Source organism: Dasypus novemcinctus, chromosome 6 (assembly GCF_030445035.2).
Source record: "Dasypus novemcinctus isolate mDasNov1 chromosome 6, mDasNov1.1.hap2, whole genome shotgun sequence".
Classification (NCBI taxonomy): domain Eukaryota; kingdom Metazoa; phylum Chordata; class Mammalia; order Cingulata; family Dasypodidae; genus Dasypus; species Dasypus novemcinctus.
Genome location: NC_080678.1, coordinates 131,083,677 through 131,106,275, shown reverse-complemented (window position 1 = coordinate 131,106,275; position 22,599 = coordinate 131,083,677). Strand labels below are relative to the sequence as shown.

The 22,599-nt window shown below is 63.9% G+C and overlaps 1 protein-coding gene across 2 annotated transcripts; it reads right to left on the bottom strand.

Annotated features, from left to right (window-relative positions):
- Positions 1–5,692: 5,692 nt before the first annotated feature.
- On the bottom strand, positions 5,693–14,852 carry GPRIN2 (G protein regulated inducer of neurite outgrowth 2). 2 transcript variants are annotated; one of them, XM_058299437.2, is made up of 2 exons: positions 14,722–14,852; positions 5,693–7,614 (listed from the first exon to the last, which is right to left on the bottom strand). In XM_058299437.2, exon 2 carries the CDS (start codon positions 7,605–7,607, stop codon positions 6,267–6,269), a length of 1,341 nt encoding a protein of 446 aa, XP_058155420.1. In that variant the 5' UTR covers positions 7,608–7,614; positions 14,722–14,852; the 3' UTR covers positions 5,693–6,266. The 2 variants fall into 2 exon arrangements, with proteins under 2 accessions (XP_058155420.1, XP_058155419.1); XM_058299436.2 differs by lacking the exon at positions 14,722–14,852 and adding an exon at positions 12,177–14,581.
- Positions 14,853–22,599: the final 7,747 nt, after the last annotated feature.

Below are 22,599 nucleotides of genomic sequence, written 5' to 3'. Positions count from 1 at the left end.
ACCTGCCTGACCCAAGGCCCTGGGACAGGAGGAGGCCGGGCACGGGCCAGGCACAGCACCGAAGGGGACCCTAAAAGACCCAGCGGTGCACGTCAATCCTATTTCAAGGCAATGCTTGGAAATCAGAAGTGGTACCAAAAATCTACGATAAAGTATCAAAAATGTGAACAAAGGCAGAATCGAGCAGGGCTAGTCGGGGCTTGGGAAGCTAGGTGAGTGCTGCGGGCAGGCAGGAGGGGGCAGCCGGGGATGAGGGATCTGCGCAATCCTTTAACCCCTTCCCACCTGCCGAACGGAGCCAGGCAAGGCCTCCCTGTAGGCCTGGGAATGCCCGGGCAGTTGTCCCTGTTAGCACCGACAGGAAGGGGCTGGGGGGCTGGCTGCACTGAGACGAGCCTCGGGCTCTGTCCTACACTGCCCCATGCCACCTGGGGCCACCCCTCGCCTCCCCGCAGTGCTCTCCTGCCCTGAAGCATGGCTGACCCGGGCACCCGGGAGAACACGGCAGCGTGATGCTGTGTGCCAACTGCAGTGTCCGCCTTGGACAACCCAGTCTGAGGGCAGCTGGCTGCCACGTCATGAGGGCACTCGACAGCCGGTGGAGAGCCCCGGGTGGACAGGAAGTGAGGCCGGCCTACGACCAGCACACCACGTCAGCATGTGAGTGGCCCATCAGGAAGTGAGACTCGAGCCCCCGCCAAGCCCTCGATGACCCGCGGCAAGGCTGACTGACCACGGCCTCTTGAGTCCCTGCCCCAAACCACCTGGCTGAAACCCACCTCCAAATTCCTATGCAAACTGTGTGAGACCAGAAACGTCCCCTTTTGGAGTACTTTGTTACACAGCATTAGGAAACTAATACAAACTCCCTTTCCCTCTCCATGCCTGGCCTTGCCCAGGGAACCCCCAGTGCCCACTTCTAGTGCCCAGAAGTGTCTGAAGGCTCCTTCCCCATGGGGCAGAATTCTTGGCACCCCGGTAGCACCCAGCTCTGTGTCCCAGTCCCCTCTGGCCTCGCCCTTCTGGCTACTGCCTCACCTTTGCCCGGCTCCTGCCGTCAGCCCAGGCCCCTGACAACGAACTGCTCCTTTTGGGCAAAGGAGTTGGAAACCTGACCAAGCGAGCCCAGGGCGGCCTCCCCTCTAGGATGCTTGGAGGCCCTTTGCCTTGAACACCCCAGGTCACTTCGGAAGAGGGAAGCTGAGGCGGGGAGGAAGGGCCCACACCTGTGCCAATCAAACGCTGAGCCCTGGGCCCAGGCCCAGCCATGGCCAGGGCAGGGGAAGAGGCCGCAGGCCACAGAGAGAGAGCCTGCTGCTTGGAGAGAGGCGGAAGGCCAGGCAGTCCCGGGGCACAAAGGGGACAGCGCGGGGCGGGAGCAGGACAAGGGGAGGTGGCGGGCTCCCGGAGGCAAAGGAGACACGAGGCAGAAGGGGAGGAAAGAACTTACCCAGGTGAGCTGGCAGGGAGGCGAGGACGGTCAGCCACCACACCAGGGAGCCGAGAGAGCCTACAGCTGCAAGCAGGAGAATCCCGTCCCTCAGCCCTGTGGAATCTAAGTCCCCTCTCGATTTAGAGGCAGAGCGGACATCACCATCCCAGGGTCCACAGGATGGAGGAATAAAATATGGATTAGAGTGGACTTACTGATATTCTACTATAGAACTATTGTAACTAGTAATGGAAGAAATTGAGGCATTGATGTGGAGAAAGTGGCCACAGGAGTTGCTGAGGGCTGGGAGAAGGAAGAAGAGCTGTGATGGGGGCATTTTTGGGACTTGGAGTTGTCCTAAATGATATTGCAGGGACAGATGTTGGACATTGCATGTCCTGCCATAACCCACTGAATGGACTGGGGGAGAGTGTGAACAATAATGTAAACTATAATCCATGCAGGGCAGCAGTGCTCCAAAATGTATTCACCAAATGCAATGAATGTGCCACAACGATGAAAGAGTTGTTGATGTGGGAGGAGTGGGGGGTGGGGGGTGGGTATATGGGAACCTCTTATGTTTTTTAATGTAACATTTTCTGTGATCCACATATCTTCAAAAGAATACAACTAAATAATCAAAATAATAAAGATAATAGTACAAACATAAAAAAAAAAAAAGCAAGAGACCGAGATGGAGAGGTAGAGAGGAGGAGCCCAAGCCACTGGGCAGAGCTGAGCGCTTGTTCCTGCTGGATCTGCTTGGACGGCTCCCGCCAGGGCCACGCCAAGAGGAGGCTGGGGGAGCAGAGCCCCCACACCCATCTCACCAGGCACGAGTGCCAGCCAGGGCACGATCGCTGAGGACAACATGCCTGGAAACGTGACCAGCTCCAGATGACACTTGTTCCGTCCCCACAATTCCACGTCCTCTGCTGACAACGTGGGGCCGTGAAGCAGGACTCAGCCCCAGGTCTGCCCAGCCTCCCTGCTGAGCCCTCTCGGGCCCGGAGAGGACAGACGAGGCGTGGGGGGCCAAGGCGGCCCTGAGCCCGGCTCGGAGGCCTGGTGTCCAGCAGGCGCAACAGGCTCCTCCGTCCATCCAGGCTACGGGCCAGTCTGACCAGTGATTTGTTTTGTAATAAACATCGACTCTCTGCAGAGGCTCTTCTGCTCTGTCATCTCGTGACTGCAGCTCCAGGACCAGTCCCGGTTCCGGAGCCCACCAGGGCCACTTCCACCCAGTTTGGAAAGACCCCCAGCGAGAAGGCCGGGCCCGGCTGGGAAAGGGCTCCACGAAGGTGCTCGAGACGCGCCTCCCAGGAAAGGTGCAAGCCAGCACCCACAAGCCAGCACGAACCAGGAGAGGCCAAAGGCGGGAGTGGGGCACTGCGATCTCCAAAAACTGCAAGGTCAAATCTGCCAGCGTTCACGCGGACAGCAGCCTTCCAGACCAGCCCGCTAAACGGAAGTGGGGGCGACCTCAGAGAGGGGCGTGGCGATGGCCAGCACAGCCCCCCTCCTTCGGCTGAGGACGAGGACCCCCAACAGGCCAGGCCAGGTTTGGTGGGGAGGGCCCCTGGACAGCGACAGGCGTGGGAAGGCGGCTGCGATGTTACAGAGCGGGCGCTTAACAAGCCCGTGGCACACGTGCCACGTCGACCCTGTGGACCCGGGGCTCCGGGGGCCAGGGCTGACACCCAGGATGGCCGGTCCCAGCCCTGCCCTGCCCGGCAAGTTGGGCGAAACCTGACCAAGCACGAGTCACAGCTTCAGATGCCAACGAAATTGCAGGAGGACGGGCAATGGGTCAGGGCACCGTGTGGCCCGCGGTCAGCTCGCGCCCTCCGGGTGGGCCTCACGAGCGCCGAGGCAGCCTTCCACCAAGCCCCGGCAGCCCTGCGGCTCTGCGCAGACCTACCCGGAGCCCCTGGGCCCGCAGGCCAGAGAGCCGACAAGCCTGGAGCTGCCACCCCTCCCCTGGGTGGCTTCACGCAGAGGAGGACTGCACACCCCAAGGCTCTCTGCCGGGTATGGCCAAGGCAGCGACTTTGCCAGAAAGCACCCCCTGGTCTGGCCTCTTCCCATCCCTGGCTTGCTTTCCCCACCCCACCCCCTCCATCGTGAGCTCCTGGGAAACCCAGCCTGGGGGCAGGGAGATGCCTCTCCAGGCAGCTCTCAGAACCACATTTTCGGGGGGCCATGGCGGGGGGGGGGGGGGGGGGGGCCTGTGTTCGGAGCAAGATGAGAAGCAGGGGGTGAAGGGGCCGGAAAGCGGGCTCTAAATGAGGGCCGCTTCAGGTCAGGGGCTGAGGGCCCGGGTGACAGCCAAGCCGGTGGGCCAGGCGCTGGGCCCCTCCCCTCCCGCGGGGCAAGGGGCTGCCCCTCGGAAGCGACTCTGCTTTGCACAGGTTTTCCCATTTAGTCCTCCCAACAAGGGGGTATCACCCCCCTTTCACAGATGCACAAAGGAGAGTGAGCCTCGTTAGTATCTCGCCCAGGATCTCACGGCTTTCCAAGTAGGTCCAGGATCCAAGTCAGGCCCCCACCCCAAAACATCAGGACCTTCACCGTTGGGGCAAAATAAGACCCCCCCGGGGCTGAGCCGGCTGGTCTGGGGGAGAGAGACCCTTCCCAGCCAAGGGGGTCCGCGGGGCAGGCCAGAGGGACGAGCTGGCCAGGTGCAGCGGCCTGCTCGGGCTGCCACGAGGCGCAGCGCCCGGGCAGACAGGGCCTTCCCTCCTGGGCAGGGGGCTGCAGGAATCTGGAGCTTCCTGAATCTGGGGCTTCCATACCAAGGGGCAGAACTCACTCAGACAAAATAAACAGGACCAGCCAGGACCCAGGTCCCTCCCCTGCAGGGCGGCCAAGCTCCCACCTCCAGATGCTTTATTTACTTTGAATTCAAAACAAAGAGAGGAACAATCAACTCGCCACATCCTAGCGCCAGGCCTGAGGGGATCCAGGAAGTCTGGGGTCCTTGAACTGAGTCCACGGCCAGGGAAGGGGCATCTCCAGGTCCAGCTCAGAAACCAGGCTGCCTCGGCGCCCCCAGGACCTGCCAGGCAGAGGCCGCGCAGGCCGGGTGACTGAGCCGAGGGCAGAGAGCTGAGCTGGGAGGGTGCTGGGGCCCCCTTCGCCCTCGTCCCCACGGCACCCCGTCTCGGGGCTGCGTTGTCGTGGGTTCTCTCCAGCCGGGCCTCACCAGCTGCAGGCTCCCAGGGACCCCATGCAGGGCCGGACACACGGGGGGCTTGGCACCACGCTGGAGGCGGGGCTCCAAGAAGGGGGTGTCCCTGCTCCCAGGTCCTCCCAGGCTGGGACCCCGGGGGGCAGGGACAGCCAGGCCCACCACGACACAGGAACCCCTCTCCCACGTGTCTAAAAGGGTGGCAGGGCTGGGTCCCTCCCGCCCCACCCGCTGCCAGCCACGTGACTTCTCACAGCCTCCGCCTCGGTGAAAGGCGGCTCCTGGGTGGGAAAGCCCCCGGGGGGCCTGGGGGGCTCTTACCCAGTACGTGCCTTCCTCACCTGCCTTCTTTGACCTGCTGGAATGTCGCTCCTGCTAAACAATAGAAAAGAAGTACCCCACCTCCAGGAGTACCAGGTCCCTGGGGTGGGGGGAGGTGAGCCGGCTGGAGACCCTCCGTGGAGCAAGGCCGTGTCACAGGCAGGGCGGCGTGCGGGCCTGACCCCACCCTGCCCTGCTGGGTGACGCGGGCAGGACACTGGCCCTCTCTGGGCTCCCCCTCAAGGCCGGGTGGTCCTGTTGCCACCGGGGCTTAGGAGCTTGGACTCGTCAGTGCCAACTCCCGGTCAGGATGTGGGATCCTTGGGCGACAAAGTCAGACTGCCCGAGCCCCCGTGCCTGGGGTACCGCCCCTGGCCCCAGAGCCCCTGCCCATTGCTCCGTAGGGCCCAGGGCCAGGCTGCTTCCCTGACCCCGCACATCCGCATCCTCCTTCCGTCCAAGAACTGCGCGGTGCCTGGGGACCAACCCTTTAGGCAAAGCAACGAGGGCAATTTCAGGCTCTGCAACCTATTTGGAGGCAGGTGGCCGCCCGCTCTCCCCTTCCTGGACCCAGCCCCCAACGGTGACCGAGAGGGCGTACCCAGCGCAGCTCGGGCGGCCCTTCAGGGTGCTCGGCCGTGTCCCGCCTGCGCGCACACTGGGAGCTCTGCGGGGCAGCCTGGCTCCCGCTGCCCGCAGGAACCCCGGGCCCGGCACAGAAGCCGGGCTCCAGAATCTTCTCTTTAGACAACGGCCCCGAACTGGCCGTGTGCCTCTGGGAGCACCCGGGCCCCCGCCAGCCCGCTACTGAGAGGCCGTCCAGCCCTGGGCACGTCCTCCACGGGCTTGCGCCAAGCGTCCGCGGCGCCATCTGCCAGGGGGGGGCGGAAGGCGAAGACTCGAGAAGACGAGGGGACGCGCACAGGGCGTGGCAGGCAGACCCGCGAGCAGGCTGGTTCCACCTCCGCCCGCTGCGGCCCCCGCTGTCGCCGCCCGGCTTTGAAGGCAGCCATCAGGAATCCCCACCACGCAGGACAGAGTCCTGAGCGGACGGTGCACAGCGGGTTTAGTGTTTTCACAGAGAAACCGGATCCCCCCTACGCACCCAGCCCAAAGTCCGGCCCCAAGTCCCCAACACGGCTGTGGCCCTTGGGGGCCAAGTCCTTGAATACGGTGCGGCTGCGCAAGCCGGAAGCTCCGGGTTCGAGTCTTGCGGTTCAGGTGAGAACGCAGCTGCCCACGGGTCCAAGCTGCACTCCCCACTGTCCCTCATTGTGTCCTGGGGGCCGGTGGCAGTGGGGCGTCCAGGCCGCAGCTTGTCACTCACTCGGGGGCGGCGCCCGAGCAGCCGCAGCAGCCGGGCCGCCGCAGGGACCGCATGACGGCGCGCAGCGGCCCCCTGCAGCCCCCGACGGACAGGCCGTCCTCGCTGGCGGGCTCCCGCTGCAGCTGCTCGCACTGCATCTCCAGGTGCTTCTGGATGGCCACGCCGAGCACCTCGGGGTCCACCGCCGCCCCGTACACCTCCCACGTCATGCCCTCGGCATCCCACCGCACGTCCCGCACGGGGGATGCTGCCTCCTCCAGGCTGGACCCCAGGGTTACCTCCGGGAAGACATGCAGGGCCAGAGGGGCTTCCGGGGGCGGGCTGGTGGCCACCGCCTTGCAGGCCGCCACCGGAGCCGCCTGCACGCCGGCATCCTGGGAGGCCAACGCGGGGCCCACGTCGCTGGCGGCAGTCATGGTCCACACGTCCTTGGTCCTGGCGCCGGGCTCCATGGCTAGGCCACTGGGACCCCAGAGGTGTCCGCAGCAGTGCGCATGCCCAGCAAGCCCCCGGGGCAGCCTGCAGTGGAGCCTCACCCCGGGCTGCGCCTGCAGCCCCGACTCGCTCACCGATGCCACCAGTTTGGGAAATGCCAGGATCCCCGAGGCAGGCAGGGCGTGACGGCAGCCGCCGGCGCCCACCTCCCTCGTGCCACACAGCAGCGCTGCAGGGGGCAGGGCCTGGCCGGTGGCGGCCGCCGGCTGCCCAGGGGCTTTGGGCCCAGATTGGGCCCTGCTGCTGGGGGCAGGGCCTGCAGGCGGCCCCCACGCCTGGCTCACGCCCTGAGTCCGGGCTGAGTCAGAGGTCCCCACCGCCCTGGAGGCCGTCTCGTCCTCCAAGGAAACGGGGGCCCCTTCTGGGTCCGCAGGGGGCTGGCCGCCCTGGCCAGAAGTACTGCCGGGCTGCAGCAGGGGCCTGCGGGCGGGTGAGCCCCCCAGGGCCGAGCAGCTGAGGCTGGCCCTCCGTGCTCCGCCGTGCCCCCACGTCCGGGGAGCATGGACCAGGTCCGAGTGGCTCCTGTGCACGGCAGCAGCACCCGGGGCCTGCAGGTGGCACAGCTCCCAGCTGCCCATCGTGGCGGACACACCAGGCCGTGGCTGGGGGCTGAGGGCCCGGGCCGGCTCCGTGCTCCCAGCCCGGCGCCCCTCGTCGTCGTCGGGGAGCTGGGGACGGCCCTCCCCGGGCTGGGCCTGCCACACGGTGCTGCTGGCACTCTCGTGGAGCTCTGGCCTCTGCCCGCAGCCTTCGCCCCACAGGCTGGAGGAGCTCCAGGACAGCGGCTGCGGCCGGGGGCTCTGAGGGGCCTGGGCATCAGGCTCAGGGTGGCTGGTGCTCATGGCTGCCCTGAGGAGAGAGGGAGGGAGACGGGGTGAGGGGACGGCAGCCCCCCCGGCCGGGCTCTGCCGGGAGCTCACGCTGCGCTAGGCCCACGGTGGTGGGGGACAGCTGCAGTCCCAGCCTGGCAGGCAACTTCGGGGTGTAACTGGCCACTGATGCCTCCAATCAAGGCCACCTCACCTCACAGCAACGAGGATGGTGCTAAAACTACCTAATAACCGGAACCCAGCAAGGGCGGCTGGCCTTCCCGTCGGGTTCTAGAGAGACACCACCAGCTGGGGCTCTCCACTGGTGGGACTGTCCGGGGTCCGCGAGAGACCCAGGCTGCTGGGGCCTTGGGGTGCAGCCTGGGGCGTTGGGGTAGCTGCTCCGGGTCAGTCAGCACAGAAGCCCTGCTGCACTGACATCCGGTCCGGCTCCCTGGGGTCAGCAGCCCGGGCCCTGCCTCCCCTCCCCGGGACAGGCAGGGTCTCCTGGGTACAGAGCGGGGGCTGGTTGACTGGGGGGTGGGCCAGCAAGTAACAAAGGACCCTGCGAAGTGCCAGGCACCCCACCCTGTCCTCTCTGGCCTGGCTGAGCTGTCGTGTGTCTGTGGCAGCGGGAGGGCTCCCTGCCTCCACCCACGCCGCCCCTCCACACAGGCACGTGCCCACTCACTCCACAGCCATCACCTGGGCCTGCGGCTGGGCGATGCTGAGCTAAGGGGCATCTGGCTGCGCCCAAGGGAATGGTGGTCCAGGGGCGAGACGCCCCCCCAGGGAACACTCGGTGCCACCCCCAGACACCCCCCGCAGGAGGCAGAAACCTTTTCCTTCTTGCCCCCGGGCTCCTCCCCCCACCCCCTACACTCCCAGCCACGCAGACCCCCTGGGACTGCCCATCCACCCAGCTCAGGCCACCCCAGGGCCCCAACCTCAGCACCGCCCCCGCCCTGCCGGCTGGGCTGGCTCCATCTCTTGCTGAGCTCTCGGAGGCCTGCGTGGGGCCATCAGCTGACCACCGGCCTCCCCATCAGCCTGCAGTCCTGCAGACAGGCCTGAGACGGGCTCCCCCTCTCCAGCACCCGCCCGGCCACTCAGAGAATGGTACTGGACCCCTGACGGAGAGGATACACGAAGACAAGGATAAAGCCACGGAGGGAAGTGCCAGATGCCCAAGATGGGTCGTGGGGGGCGGGGCACGGTAGGCATTTGCAGGGCCGGAGCCAAGGATCACTCCGGTTGGGGAAGGGCCCAGAAGGCCTTTCTGGAGAACCTGCCATGGAAACTGGCCCTGGAGAGAAAGGAGAGGCACCGGGGGAAGCTGACAGGTATGTTTGGAGCCCACGCAGGGTGGTGGGCTGCGAGCTGGGCAGGTGCCCAAGGGGGCTGAGGGCAGTGGGGAGGGCAGGGGCCTGCACAAAGCTGGGAAGCTGGAAGACGGGGCCTCCCTGGGGCAGCTGGAGGGCTGCGGCAGGCGCAGCAGGCAGCTCCGGCAGTTTGGGCAATCCCAGGCCTGCCCTCCATGGCGGGACAGGTGAGGACTGCCAGAAAGTCCAGCAGCCCCGGCCAAGTGAGCAAGGCCACTGGGAAAGGGGATGCAGAGGGGCTCCCCAGCTCCCTGACGACAGACTCCTGGCTGGGCCCGGTGCTCAGGAGACAGAGCAGGTGGGCCTGGAGCCCAGCCCCAAGAGCCCAAGGCACGCTCGATCCAGGCCAACTTCGTGCGGGGCCGGAAAAGGCCTCCTCTGCGCTGTCCAGCAGGGCGGGCATGAGCCACTCGGGTGACCAAAGGAGGCTGAGAAACAGGGTTCTTCATTTATTGAAATGTGGGCCTTTAAAGTCCAGTGGCCCATGTGGCTAGCAGCTACCACCCTGGACCCTGCAGCCCTGGACAGAGCCCCAGGCTGGGCTGGGGCCCAGGGCGGGAAGGGAGCTGCAGGGGGCCCTCCCAGCAGGCAGGTGGGGGAGTGAGGGGAGCCAGGGGAGGGGCGGGAGGCCTCCAGCATCTGCAGGCGGGCTCCTGGCCAGGCCCCACCATGGCTCACAGGGGGTCTCAGGTCACTCCCTGGGGCTCGCTGGGCTTGAGTCTCCTCAGGCGACACCACCACCCTTCCCAGGGTAGGTGGGCTCGCTGAGCTCCCCCACGAGCCGCACGCAGCCTGGGGCCTGGCTGCCACCCCGCCCCTACTCTGTGCTCTGAGGAAATGCCCTGACCTCACGTCTAGAGAGAACGTGGAGGCCCCAGGCAGGCTCTGGGATGGCCAGGGCCAATGGACCCCCAGGGAAGCGAGGGGCTGGGTCGACAGGAACCCACCCCTGACCGCTGGCTCAGCCCACCAAGGAAGACCCAGCCCCAGGAGGCAGGCATCTGAGGCCCCCAGACTGCACGAGCGCAGGGGCTTAGGGCTCCAAGAAGATGCCCCCCAGACCTCAGTCCAGCTTCTCTCTGGGGGCATCCCCACTCTGGGGGGCGGGCAGCAGATCCTGGGCACTGAGGCTGACGGCCTGGGCTGCAACCCCAACCTGGGGCCTGGGGGGCACCCCAGCGGCGGCCTCACAGCCCGTCGTCACGTTGGCCTCCTCTTCTCCCATTGGCCCAATCCCAGCGGGATCGAGCAGCCTGCCTGGGAGCCGGTTCCCCAACCAGGTCCGTGTCCAGCCAAGGCTGGAGGCCTCTGAAATCCTGTCAGGGAGTCGGAGGGCCCCAGCCCACCTCTCAGCCCACGTTCCCACACAGCCGCAACCGGGCGGGCCTGGGAGGCCAGAGGGCCAGGAAGTGTCCCATCAGCTGCTCCGTGCGGCCTCACCAGGCGGGCCTGGGGGCGGTCAGGAAAGGAGGAGCAGCGAGAGGAAGGGGCCACCCAGAGCCTGCCCTCAAGGAGCCCGAAACCACGTACAGAAAGATGGGCATATAAACGGGAGAAGACAAAAAAGCCAAGGACACGCATGCTGATACTGATAAGATTTCCTGGGTCCTGGCCACCCACCGTGCACCAAGCACCTGCCGTGTCCAGGCCACCCACCACGGCACCTGCCACATCCCAGCCAGCCACTGTGCACCAGGCACCTGCTACATCCCAACCATCCACCATGCACCGGGCACCTGCCACGTCCAGGCCACCCACCACGGCACCTGCCACATCCCAGCCAGCCACTGTGCACCACGCACCTGCTACATCCCAACCATCCACCATGCACCGGGCACCTGCCATGTCCAGGCCACCCACCACGGCACCTGCCACATCCCAGCCAGCCACTGTGCACCACGCACCTGCTACATCCCAACCATCCACCATGCACCGGGCACCTGCCACGTCCAGGCCACCCACCACGGCACCTGCCACATCCCAGCCAGCCACTGTGCACCACGCACCTGCTACATCCCAACCATCCACCATGCACCGGGCACCTGCCACGTCCAGGCCACCCACCACGGCACCTGCCACATCCCAGCCAGCCACTGTGCACCAGGCACCTGCTACATCCCAACCATCCACCATGCACCGGGCACCTGCCACGTCCAGGCCACCCACCACGGCACCTGCCACATCCCAGCCAGCCACTGTGCACCACGCACCTGCTACATCCCAACCATCCACCATGCACCGGGCACCTGCCACGTCCAGGCCACCCACCACGGCACCTGCCACATCCCAGCCAGCCACTGTGCACCAGGCACCTGCTACATCCCAACCATCCACCATGCACCGGGCACCTGCCGTGTCCAGGCCACCCACCACGGCACCTGCCACATCCCAGCCAGCCACTGTGCACCAGGCACCTGCTACATCCCAACCATCCACCATGCACCGGGCACCTGCCGTGTCCAGGCCACCCACCACGGCACCTGCCACATCCCAGCCAGCCACTGTGCACCACGCACCTGCTACATCCCAACCATCTACCATGCACCGGGCACCTGCCGTGTCCAGGCCACCCACCACGGCACCTGCCACATCCCAGCCAGCCACTGTGCACCACGCACCTGCTACATCCCAACCATCTACCATGCACCGGGCACCTGCCATGTCCAGGCCACCCACCACGGCACCTGCCACATCCCAGCCAGCCACTGTGCACCACGCACCTGCTACATCCCAACCATCCACCATGCACCGGGCACCTGCCACGTCCAGGCCACCCACCACGGCACCTGCCACATCCCAGCCAGCCACTGTGCACCAGGCACCTGCTACATCCCAACCATCCACCATGCACCGGGCACCTGCCACGTCCAGGCCACCCACTGTGGGCCAGGCACCCATCATGTCCCAACCATCCACCATGGGCCAGATACCTGCCACATCCTGGCCACCCACTGTGCACTAGGCACCTGCCACATCCTTCCATGCTCTGTCTCATTTAATTGTCAGAGCAACCCCATGACACACACCACCATCCCCATTTCACAGACAAGGAAGCCTAAGCTCAGAGAGGTTTAGCGTTTTGCCCAAGAGCACACATCTGGTGAGTAGCTAAGCCAGGACTCAAAGCCGGGAGTGCTGAGGTTCTCTGTACCTCCTGGGGCCCAGGCGGCCCTGCATCCTAGCAGCTACCACCCTTCACTGTAATCGCCTCCCCACTTACCGTTGCCCCTGGCTCAATTGGAGTCCCAGCCCCTGGCACCTGTGCGGGGCTCACGACATGCCAGCTGAACCAGCAAAGAGTAGCAACACCAGCTGGGCCCCCGGCCCCCCCGCCAGCCCTTCCTGCTTCTCGCCGCGGCAGAGTTGCTTAGGAGCCTCGCAGCTTCTTCGGCTGTCGGGACTCAGGAGGGCAGGAGAAGCACCTGCGCTGGCTGGGAGGCTGTGGTCACTGACGGCCCCTGGCGGGCAGCCAACCCCATCACAGGTCCAAGACGCTAAGGGGGCCACCTGGACAGCCCAGTCAGCCTCTGAGGGTCTCCCTGCCCCTCCTGAGGAGTCGGGGAGGGAGGCTGGGCCCCCCTAACAGACTAGTGCAGCCATCACCCAGGGGACTCACTGTGCCCAGAGGTTCCCTCCCCCACCTGCCTTTACAAGGGACAGGGACAAAACCGAGGCCTAGGCAGCTCAGAAACTTGTCCAAGAACCCACAGCCGATCCAGAACCTGGCCGAAGTGGCCAATCCAGGACCCCACCAGGGCCTTCCAAGTCCAGAGGGAGGACGGGGCCCCAGGGGACCTCACTGAGGCTCGCCCCAGGGAGCGAGCCCTCCCAGGGAGCCGCACGGAGCCGAGGGAGCTTGGGCTGAAGGGTCTCGTTCTAGTCCCGACTCCCCCTTCCTGCCTGTGTGCCCGCAGGCTGCTCCTCCGACCTCTGTGGGCTTCGCTTCCCCAATCTGCAACCCAAAAGCAAGTCAGGGTGATTGCGAAGACGGAAGAGGGTGCTGCGTGAGTGTCTGTGGTAGCATCTGCTAATGATGACCTTCTGTCCCCGTCCCCCCGAAGAGTGGCTGGAGCTCAGTGTGCCAAAGCGAGGGCTGTGGGCAGAGAGACCCTTTGCAGGAAGCCATCAAGACACCTAGCGTTTAGCCTGGTCTTTCTTCCCAACCTGCTCAAGGAACCTGGGAAGACATTTTAGCTCAAGATAAAAGGCAGGTACATGGAGATATCCAAGACCCCTACTGCACTGTGGATGAGACCTTAATCTTAAGTGCAGCTTCTCTCTCCTGCCCCATCTGGTGCCACAGTTGCAATGGCTGTGGCCAATGCCCTGTGGCCAGTGCCCCAAGGCGAGTGCCGGTTCTCCTGCGGCCTCAGGTTTGTCAGCAACTGGAGAAGCAACCAGCATCACATGCCGCAGACAGCCAACGTCATTTTGAGTAACAGCCCCCAACGCTGCAGAAACTTCCAGACTCGCCCAACCAGAGACCGCTGGAGTTGACTTGGTCAGAGATTCCAATGCCAGTTGTGTGGCCCCAGCGGAGGAGCCCAGTACAGGGGTGTTCCCAGGGGGACACCCAAGGCCACCCCCAGGCAGCTCCGTCTACGACAGCACACGTGTGGCCTCCTCCTACGTGTCCTCTTGTCAAGCGGCAGACTTTGGGGAGACGACTTCTGCTTCCCAAAACCCAAAACCAAAACAGGAAAGGCAGGAGGGGGACTTAGTCAAATGGGCCTTACCCTTTAGGGTCCAGGAAGGATACGCACCCCACAAATCCCTCATGGCAGCTGCTGGCCAGGCAATAGGGGCCTGACAGAACCGCCCAGGGCCAAAGTTGGGCAATGCAGCTGGGAGGATTCCCGAGAAACTGAGGCAGGAGTGTTTGGAGGAGACGAAACTTGCCCTGTCACAGAGAGGATGAAGGGGTCTTAAGTCAATGTGCCAGGGTCACAGGCTGCGCCACAAAGGTTTCTGGGACTGCCATGGGGCAAGTGGTCCCAAGGACCCCACTGGGGTCCTCTGAAAGAGGCCCAGACCCCCAACAGCCCTGGAGCATGCTCCCCTGGGGAAGACTTGCCCCAGAGTTCCCTGGCGACGCCAGGGTGGCGAAGGGAAGCCCCGAAGCAGCCCGGGTGTCCACGTCCTACCTGCTGTCTCACAGGCACCCAGGCCCAGCTTGGGCGCCCGCCCCACCGCGGACCCACCAGAGGCCGACGCACCGGCGCCGTTCGTGGTGGAGCCGGCACGAATCGGCGTCTACACACGCTGCGCTCTGCACGCCCAGCGCACAGGCCGCCGCTGGCCGCAGGCCTGAGAGCACCACAGGGCCGCCAGGCCTCGCCCCTTTCCCACCCTCGACACAAGCCCACCGGACTCCGGAGGAGACCACACGGGCCCCCCAAACTGGCCTACAGACCCTTCCTGCGGCAAAAGGCAGTGGCTGAAGGCAGAGGGAGCAGCGTGGACCAGGGCTAGGAAGGGACAGGAGGGAGAGGAGAAGGGCGGTGGGGGGTCGGGGGGAGGGCTGGGGGCGCGGAGAGCGGGCAAGCCGGGATGGAGCGAGGAGGCGGGCCCGGGAGGAGGGCTGGGAAATGGGAGGGTGGGCAGTGCAGAGGTGGGAGGGGGCCTGGGAGGAGGGGCGCCCCGGCCGGAGGCGGCGGCCGGGCTGCGGGGGGCTGCGCGCGGCGGGCGGAGAGGAGTGGGGTTCCGGGGCGCAGGAGGGGGCGGCGCTGCCCACCCCCGCCCGCCGCGCGCAGCCGGCCTCTCACCCGCTCGCCGCCCCGCGCCCCGGCGACAGCGCGGCTCCAGCGGCCGCCACAGGTGCCCCCGCGCCGCGGCCCAAGATGGAGCCGGAGCCCGGCCCGGCCTGGGCCCGAGACGCCGCCTCCCGCCGTCCGCCCGGCCCGCCAGGCCCGCGCAGGGGAGGGATCGACTGGCCGGAGGGGCCACGAGGGGCCGCGGCGGGCAGGGCGAGCGGGGGCGGCGCGGCGCACCTGGCCCGCCCCGCCGGCCCCGCCCCCGGCCCCGCCCCCAGGCCCGCAGTTCCGCCCTCAACCCCGCCTCCGCCGGCTCCGTCCCCGCCGGCCCCGCCCCCAGCCCGCGGCTCCGCCCCCAGCCCCGCCCCTGCCCCGCCCCCAGGCCCGCAGTTCCGCCCTCAACCCCGCCTCCGCCGGCTCCGCCCCCGCCGGCCCCGCCCCCGGCCCGCGGCCCCGCCCCCGGTCCCGTCCCGCCGGCCCCGCCCCCGGCCCGCGGCCCCGCCCCCAGCCCCGCCCCGCAGGCTCCGCCCGAGCGCCGGCTCCGCCCCCGCCGGCCCCGCCCCCAGCCCCGCCCCACAGGCTCCGCCCGAGCGCCGGCTCCGCCCCCAGGCCCGCAGTTCCGCCCTCAACCCCGCCTCCGCCGGCTCCGCCCCCGCTGGCCCCGCCCCCGGCCCGCGGCCCCGCCCCCAGCCCCGCCCCGCAGGCTCCGCCCGAGCGCCGGCTCCGCCCCGCCGGCCCCGCCCCCGGCCCCGCCCCCAGGCCCGCAGTTCCGCCCTCAACCCCGCCTCCGCCGGCTCCGGCCCGGCCCGCGGCCCCGCCCCAGCCCCGCCCCGCAGGCTCCGCCCGAGCGCCGGCTCCGCCCCCAGGCCCGCCTCCGCCGGCCCCGCCCCAGGTCCGCCCCGCCAGCCCCGCCCCGCCGGCTCCGCCCCTGCCCGCGGCCCCGCCCCCGGCCCTGCCCCCCAGCCCGGCTCGGCCCCGCCCCCTGCCCCGCCCCTGGCCCGCGGCCCCGGCCCCGCGGTCCCGCCCCCAGCCCCGCCCCCTCCGGCTCCGCCCCCAGGCCCCGGCCCCGCCCCCACGGCGCTCCGGCTTTCGGGCGCAAGCGCCACCGAGCCCCGGGGTCGCCGGCCTGCCCCGCCCTCCCCAAGGCGCTCATCTTCCTCGATCCGACCCCAAAGTCTCGCGTCTTAATCGGCTCGTCTCCCCACCCTCTCCCAGCCCCCCAAAACCCTCTTCCTCTCCACCTGCCCCCACGGCCCGGATCCCCGCCCCGCGCCCCTGCCCCTCTCGCGTACCTCTTCCCCACGGCCCCTGGCCCGGCCCCCGAGATGCTCCCGCTCCGCCCCCGCCTCCGCCCCCTTTCCCCCAGGAACCGCCCCTTCGAGTCCCTTGCGGGCCCCCGCTCCCTCCGGGCTTCCCAGCCCTGCCCCCACAGGCCCCCCTTCCCCAAGCCCTGGACCCCGCATTCCCGTCCTCTCAGCTCGGCCCTCAGGACCGCGCAGCCCGACCCCGTCCTCTGGGCTCCGCCCCACGGCCCCACGCGCTCCCGAGAAGGTCCCCAGGGCCCCAGCCCGCCCCCGAAGGCCCCACGCGCCCCCTCCTTCCCCGGCCCACGCCCCTCTCCCCGCCCTTGCCCCCCACCCAGCTCGGAGCCGTCAGTCTTCCCGGGCGCAAGCCCCACCTGCTCCCTAAACGCCCTCGGCGGGCGCGCGCCGGGGCTGCGCGGGGGTGAGCCGACCCCACCCAAGCCCGCACCCGGTCCCCGCCCGCGTACGCTGCCCGCCCTGCGACGCGGGGAGTCGGTCCGGTGCTGGGAACGCCCGGCGCGCCCCGCGAGGCTCAGGACTGGGCGCCGGCTCGCTCCGCTGTCCCCACAGCCCCAGCTCGGCCGGCCGGGCTGGGGGCGCACAGACGCGCGGCGGGCGGCGCCCCGTCCAGGACCGCCTAGAGCCCCTTCCGCCCTCGCGGGGCTCTGTCCCCACGACCCTCCCAAGGCCTCGCGGTAAGGGGAGCCTGCCCTGGCTGGGGGTCCCGGCCTCGGAGGGGCGCGTCCCATGTCGGCCCCCTCCGCCGCCCCCTCCCCCGGGCTCCCCGGTTCACTTGTCCTTGCTCCGAGCCCACGCCTTCTCTGCCCCTCTCACAGTTTGGGGGGATCTTGACCCTAGCCTCACCTCGCAGACCTCTCCCAGCCCTGCGCTCCCGCCAGCACGGAGCATAGGTGGTCTGCGAGGCGCAGAGGGGAATGCCAGGGCACAGGTGTGCCCCCTTCACTCCCCGGCCCGCAGCGGCGAGGGGCTCCTGGGGTCTTGCCGAGCCTACGGTCCCTGCCTGCGTTGTCCCTTGTCAGACTCTCAAGAAGCCAGGGAGATGCCCCGTACCTCCGCCCTTCCCACAGCACTCGGCCCTGCGCTCCGCCCCCCTCGGCCTCTCCCGGGGCTGGGGCCCCCCCACAGTCTTGACAGTGGCTCCTGACGACAGCACTGCTGTGACCTGAGATTCCCACTGAGGGCCAGGAAGCCTTGGCCCTGACTTCTCTGCCTGACCCCCTCCTGCCCTTGCCCAGGAATGGGGCAGCCCCTCTTTGGACATCTAAGGATTCCTTTTCATTTTGCCTTTGCAGGGAGGTCCGTTGAGTCCCAAGAAAGGATGAGCTACTCAGGTTACACTGAGAGTTGGTGCTGGATGACCAAGGGTTCGAATCTAGGACGCCCCGCTCCCGGGCATCCCCAGAACCTCCTAGAATCTCACCGCCTGTCTCAGGGAAGCCTCCCTGGACCTGGGCCAGCAGACACGGCCTGGCTGGACCCTGCCACCGGAATCTCCAAGCATCTCCTTGGCCTTGGTCCCTCGTCTGGCTGCTCCCCTTCTTCTAGTCATGGCCTCCTCTGCTGGCCACAGCAGCTGCCCAGAGAGAGCCCGGAGGGGACTCAGAGCAACACGACTGCTGATCTGTACCCCTCGCCACTCCACGCTCTGCAAGCCCACTCCCACTTAAAACTGTTCCTCCTTCTGGGTGTCAGTTTCCTCATCTACAACGTGGCAGCAGTGATTCCATCTACCTAGAGGCTAGGGTGAGAAGCAGCCTTGTGAGTGTGCCCTGGGAGATGGCATCGCTGCCGTTGACCACTTGATCAAAGCGCTCTCCAGCTGCTCCCGTGTCAGGCTCTGGGATACAAGCTAGGACTGCCTGGTGGGGTGCGGGTGGGTAGGTGGGGACCCGCCATTTCCTGAGACCTGAACCCTGGCAGAAGAGGGGCCAGTGTAGAGCGCTTGGGAGTTCAGTTGGGGTGCACTGGGATGTCTGCCAGCCCAGGTGGGGAGGCAGGAGGTACAGGAAGGCCTGGAGTTCTCCCGGGGTCTGGGTGCCACGGGCACAGGGTGGCCCCTGAGGTCACAGGAGTGGGTGAGTGAACATAGAGAAGAGGGCCCGGGACCCGCTATGAGAAACCAGGTGGCGAAAGGCTGGAACCAGAACATCAGGGTGCACGGGGGGAGGGGAGGACTGGAGGCAAAGCCCCCGCGCAGGCTGAAGGGCGGTCTGGAGGGGAGAACTGTGACAGTGCCTGTGTAGACAACTCTTAAGTGTAGGCATAGAACGTGTCCTTTGGAAAGGGATGTGCGCGATCAAAAGAGGTCTTTTTTGGTTTTACTTCTGTTTTCTGTTTAAGACAGTGTATCGTGGAGATTCCCTTGATTTCAAGCAACAGAAAACAACTCTGGAGAAGTTATGCAATCAGAGGATTTGCTGGAAAACTGCAGGGAGCTCACGGAATCAAAGCAAATGCTGGAGAACTAAGTTTGGTTCTGCAAACCAGGTGAGCCCAGATCTGTCACCGCCCCCCCCACCCCCCGGGAAGGAAGGATTCCAGGCGTTTTTCCTTCGTGTGGCTCTCAGCTCAGGATTCGAAATCCCAGGAGCACAAGATCCCGTTTGGCAGTGCTTTGGTCACGTGCCACTGTCCTTGGAGGGTTGGAGCAAGACCCCAGCAGGTACAGCTCTAAGAGCACCTTCCTTTCTCGGTGGGCGGGCAGGCCCCTTGGTCCGCTGCCTGGCTCGGACTGTGCACAATGGGATAGACGTTTTTCCCCAGAAGGAGGATTGGAGGCTGGACAGCCAGAGAAAGACAATATCCACTATGTACTGTAATAAATTGAGCATATATGACAACTGAGGGGAGGACGGAGAGAGGGGAGCAGATGGAGATACAGGAGAGAATGGGAATTCCTGCAGGCATAAGGTCCCCAGTGGGCTGAGAGCCAGAGCGTGTCAGACTGGAGTTGGGGTGGCTTTTCTAAGAGGTAGGAGGGTAAGAAGAAACGATGGTGGTGGTACACAGGTAGGTTAGTAGGTTTGGAAATTGAGGGAGTGCTTGTTTGATGGTTTCTGTGTTCAAAGTGAAATAAAAGCCAAGGTCATGTGTTGAGATGGAAAGGTTGGAGGGGCAAGGAGAGTAGAGGAGGTTTGAAAAGGTCATTGCAGGCAGTGGATGAGCCAGTTGGGCAAAGAAATGGAGCAGAAGATTGCCAGGCAACACGGAAGGCCCCTTCAAGGCTGTGACCATCAATAATATCCACCAGAAAAACTCTTCATTGAAGAAAACCAAGTTTTATTCAGGTATCTCAATTGCAAAGAGAGGAAAGTGACTCCAACTTTAAGAAGCTCTTTGACTCATCTCGCTTAGCTAACTTACAGAATGAGCCAGTTCCCCATTCCACCAGTGACAGTGGTGACCACGCCACAGCCTTCTGGATGCTGATGGCATCTCCAGGACATGGCCCACCTCTGCTCTCACCAGTGGGGTTCTTAGCTTACCAAGAGTCTGCTGAGTGTGTGCTCAAATTCCTTTATTCCAACCATAGATGCAGTTGAAATTATGCAATTAAACAAAGCACAAACTGATGGAATATAGGTGTGAGAAGAAAGTTTTGTTCCTGTGAAACCCAGGTTAAATCCTTCAGAAAGTGAGTCACAAAAACTGCTGTCAGTCAAGTATGGGAAAAGCAACTAAAAGAGAATAGTAGAAAAGTCATAGCAAATCTAGAAAAATTCTGAATCGGACTGCTTCCCAACTGCCTTAAAATTAACTGACTTGTCTATCAGCCAGTCATCGATTAGACATGAATGCTGGGTAAAGGGCTCATTTTATAGTTTATGCAGATAAGAGAGTTTGGGCTTTGCTCAAGCCAAAGGCTCAGATGACATGGGTGGGCGCTGTCTTTCTCCCTCCACCCCTCCAATTCCCTCTGGGTTAGATGCATATTATTCAGGCTTTCTGCTCTTGGAAGAGAAGGTGGCTGGAACCCCAAATCTTTATTCTCACTTCTCTGGATCTAAAAAGTACGAGGGACCCTTTCACTCCCAGTCCAAAGCAAATCTTAGAGAAGATTCTAACTGGTCCTGCTTCAGCATCCTGGAACTAATTACTGTGGCCAGAGAGAGAGAGAGCTCTTGGGTTAATCAGCCTGTGTCGTGTGCGCTTCCTGGGGGCAAGGCAGCCACTGTGACTGACAGCCCCTCTGGGATCTGAGAGGGGAGGAATTGTTGTTCCCCAAAGGAAGGGCAAGATGCTGTTACCAGACTAAGGGCAGAGTGATGCTGAGCTGGCCCAAATCCCAGATGGCCACTGGAGGCAGCATCAGCCCAGGCTCAGGAAAGGGAACCCTGAGAGCTGGAACATGTCTGTGTGTCCTCCATGCTTAAGGAGGGGAGAGCTTTGACTGAGTCAAACGGTATCCATTTTTCAGACAAAAATAAATAAATAAATAATTATATATATATATATATATATCCCTAGAGCATAAGAGACCACACTAGCCTTAAATTAAGATCCATGAGCAAAAGGGCTGTGTCTTTTTGTTAAACAGTGAATCCCCACAGCCTAGCATATAAACAAGGATGGATGGATGGATGGATGGGTAGATGAATGGAAGGATCGCTGGATGGGCAGATGAATGGATGAAAGAAAGGAAGGAAGGATGAATGGATGAGTGGATGGATGGACGGTGGTGGACAGATGAATGGAAGGAAGGAAGGATGAATGGATGGATGGTGGATGGAAGGATGGACGGATGGATGGTGGATGGTTAGAAGGAAGGAAGAATGGATGGAAGGATGGATAGAAGGATGGATGGATGGATGGATGGATGGTGAGTGGAGGGTAGGTTATTCAGGGAAATGGACTTGGCCCAGTGGTTAGGGTGTCTGTCTACCACATGGGAGGTCCACGGTTCAAACCCCGGGCCTCCTTGACCCGTGTGGAGTTGGCCCATGAGCAGTGCTGATGTGCAGAAGGAGTGCCCTGCCACGCAGGGGTGTCCCCCACATAGGGGCACCCCACGCACAAGGAGTGTGCCCCGTAGGGAGAGCCGCCCAGTGCGAAAGAAAGTGCAGCCTGCCCAGGAATGGTGCCGCCCACACGGAGAGCTGACACAGCAAGATGACGCAACAAAAAGAAACACAGATTCCCGGTGCAGCTCATAAGGATAGAAGCAGTCACAGAAGAACACACAGCAAATGGACACAGAGAGCAGACAACTGGGGGGGGGAGGGGAGAGAAATAAATAAAAAATCTTAAAAAAAAAAAAAAGTAGGTTATTCAGGAAAACATCTCTGTTCAGTTCCACACACATTTCCCTGAGTCCCTAGCTATGACCTGGGACTGGGCTAACTCAGACAGGCCTCGACCTCAAGACCCAAGTGATGGGAGAGGGAGGGAAGGTGATGGCAGACGTAAAAGACAATTAGATCACAGCAACTGAATTAACCACAAGGCACTGGGGGAGCCCAAAGGAGAGGCCCTGGAGTAGACGTCAGCTGCTTGTTGAGTCCCCCAGAATCCATCCCCATTCCATTTGGGGGATCAGCCCAAGGCAGAGACTGCTCATTGCCTCTCGATACTTAACCTCGCCTCCTGTGGCAGAAGAACCTCTTCAGCTGAGAACTTGGCTATGCTGAAGGAGGACCGCATTTCCCAGGTTTGCAGGGCAAGGCAGGCATGCCACGCCACCGAGCTCCGGCCAGCGAGATGCGGGCAGAAGTGAAGCGTGCGACTTCTCGGTTGTGCCCTTAAAGGGATGAGCCGCACCCTTTCCCTTCCCTGCACCCTGGCCAGAATGAAGTCACAGCGTTAGGCTAGTTTGTGCCGTTCAGAGAAAGAGAAGACTCTGGGGGTGTCCCAGCGTTGCGGGGTTCCCGTGGCAGCCCTGGGTTACGTGTGACCTGGTTTTAGCAGAAAGGGAAATTAACCTCTGTGGAAGCCACTCTTTGGGGAGAGGGCTCTTTTCCAGAAGTGAAGCCTATATTATACTAACTAATATGGAAGTTTCTACCTAGAAGAAACGTGCTGCAGATAACAGACCTTAAAATGGGTTCTAAATCTATCGTTTCGGCAGGCTGGAAAGGGCAACTCTTGCTATGCCACGGTAAGGCGGCTGATAAACAGATTCCTGCAACACCTTGGAAGGTCATCTGCAGCTCCACCCTGGGAGCTGAAGTTTTTAATGTTGGTGTGTACCGGCTGTTTCTTGCCACTCTCAACAAAGTCCTTCCCAAGCCAGAAGAATTCAGAGCCCGCCAGGACGCAGGCAGATATGGATGAGAATACAGCAGTGCTGACGAGGTTCTCTTTGCCTTTGGCCTGCAACCTAAGCTGAAAAGTTTCTCAGGGTTGAAAACTCCACTTGCTTTCTATGCTGCAATTTGAAGCAGATGTAGGAGATGTTTCTGAAGAAGTAGTAGCAGCGGGAGACGAGACCGTGAGTGCTGTCCTCTCCCAGGCACTTGAAGGGTTCCCAGTCTGGCAATGAGATCCAGCTCAGTGGAAAATACCAGAACAAAGACCTGTGCTCCAATCCAAGCTGAGGGTTTGGGCTGGTTTCCAGTTGAGAGGGAGG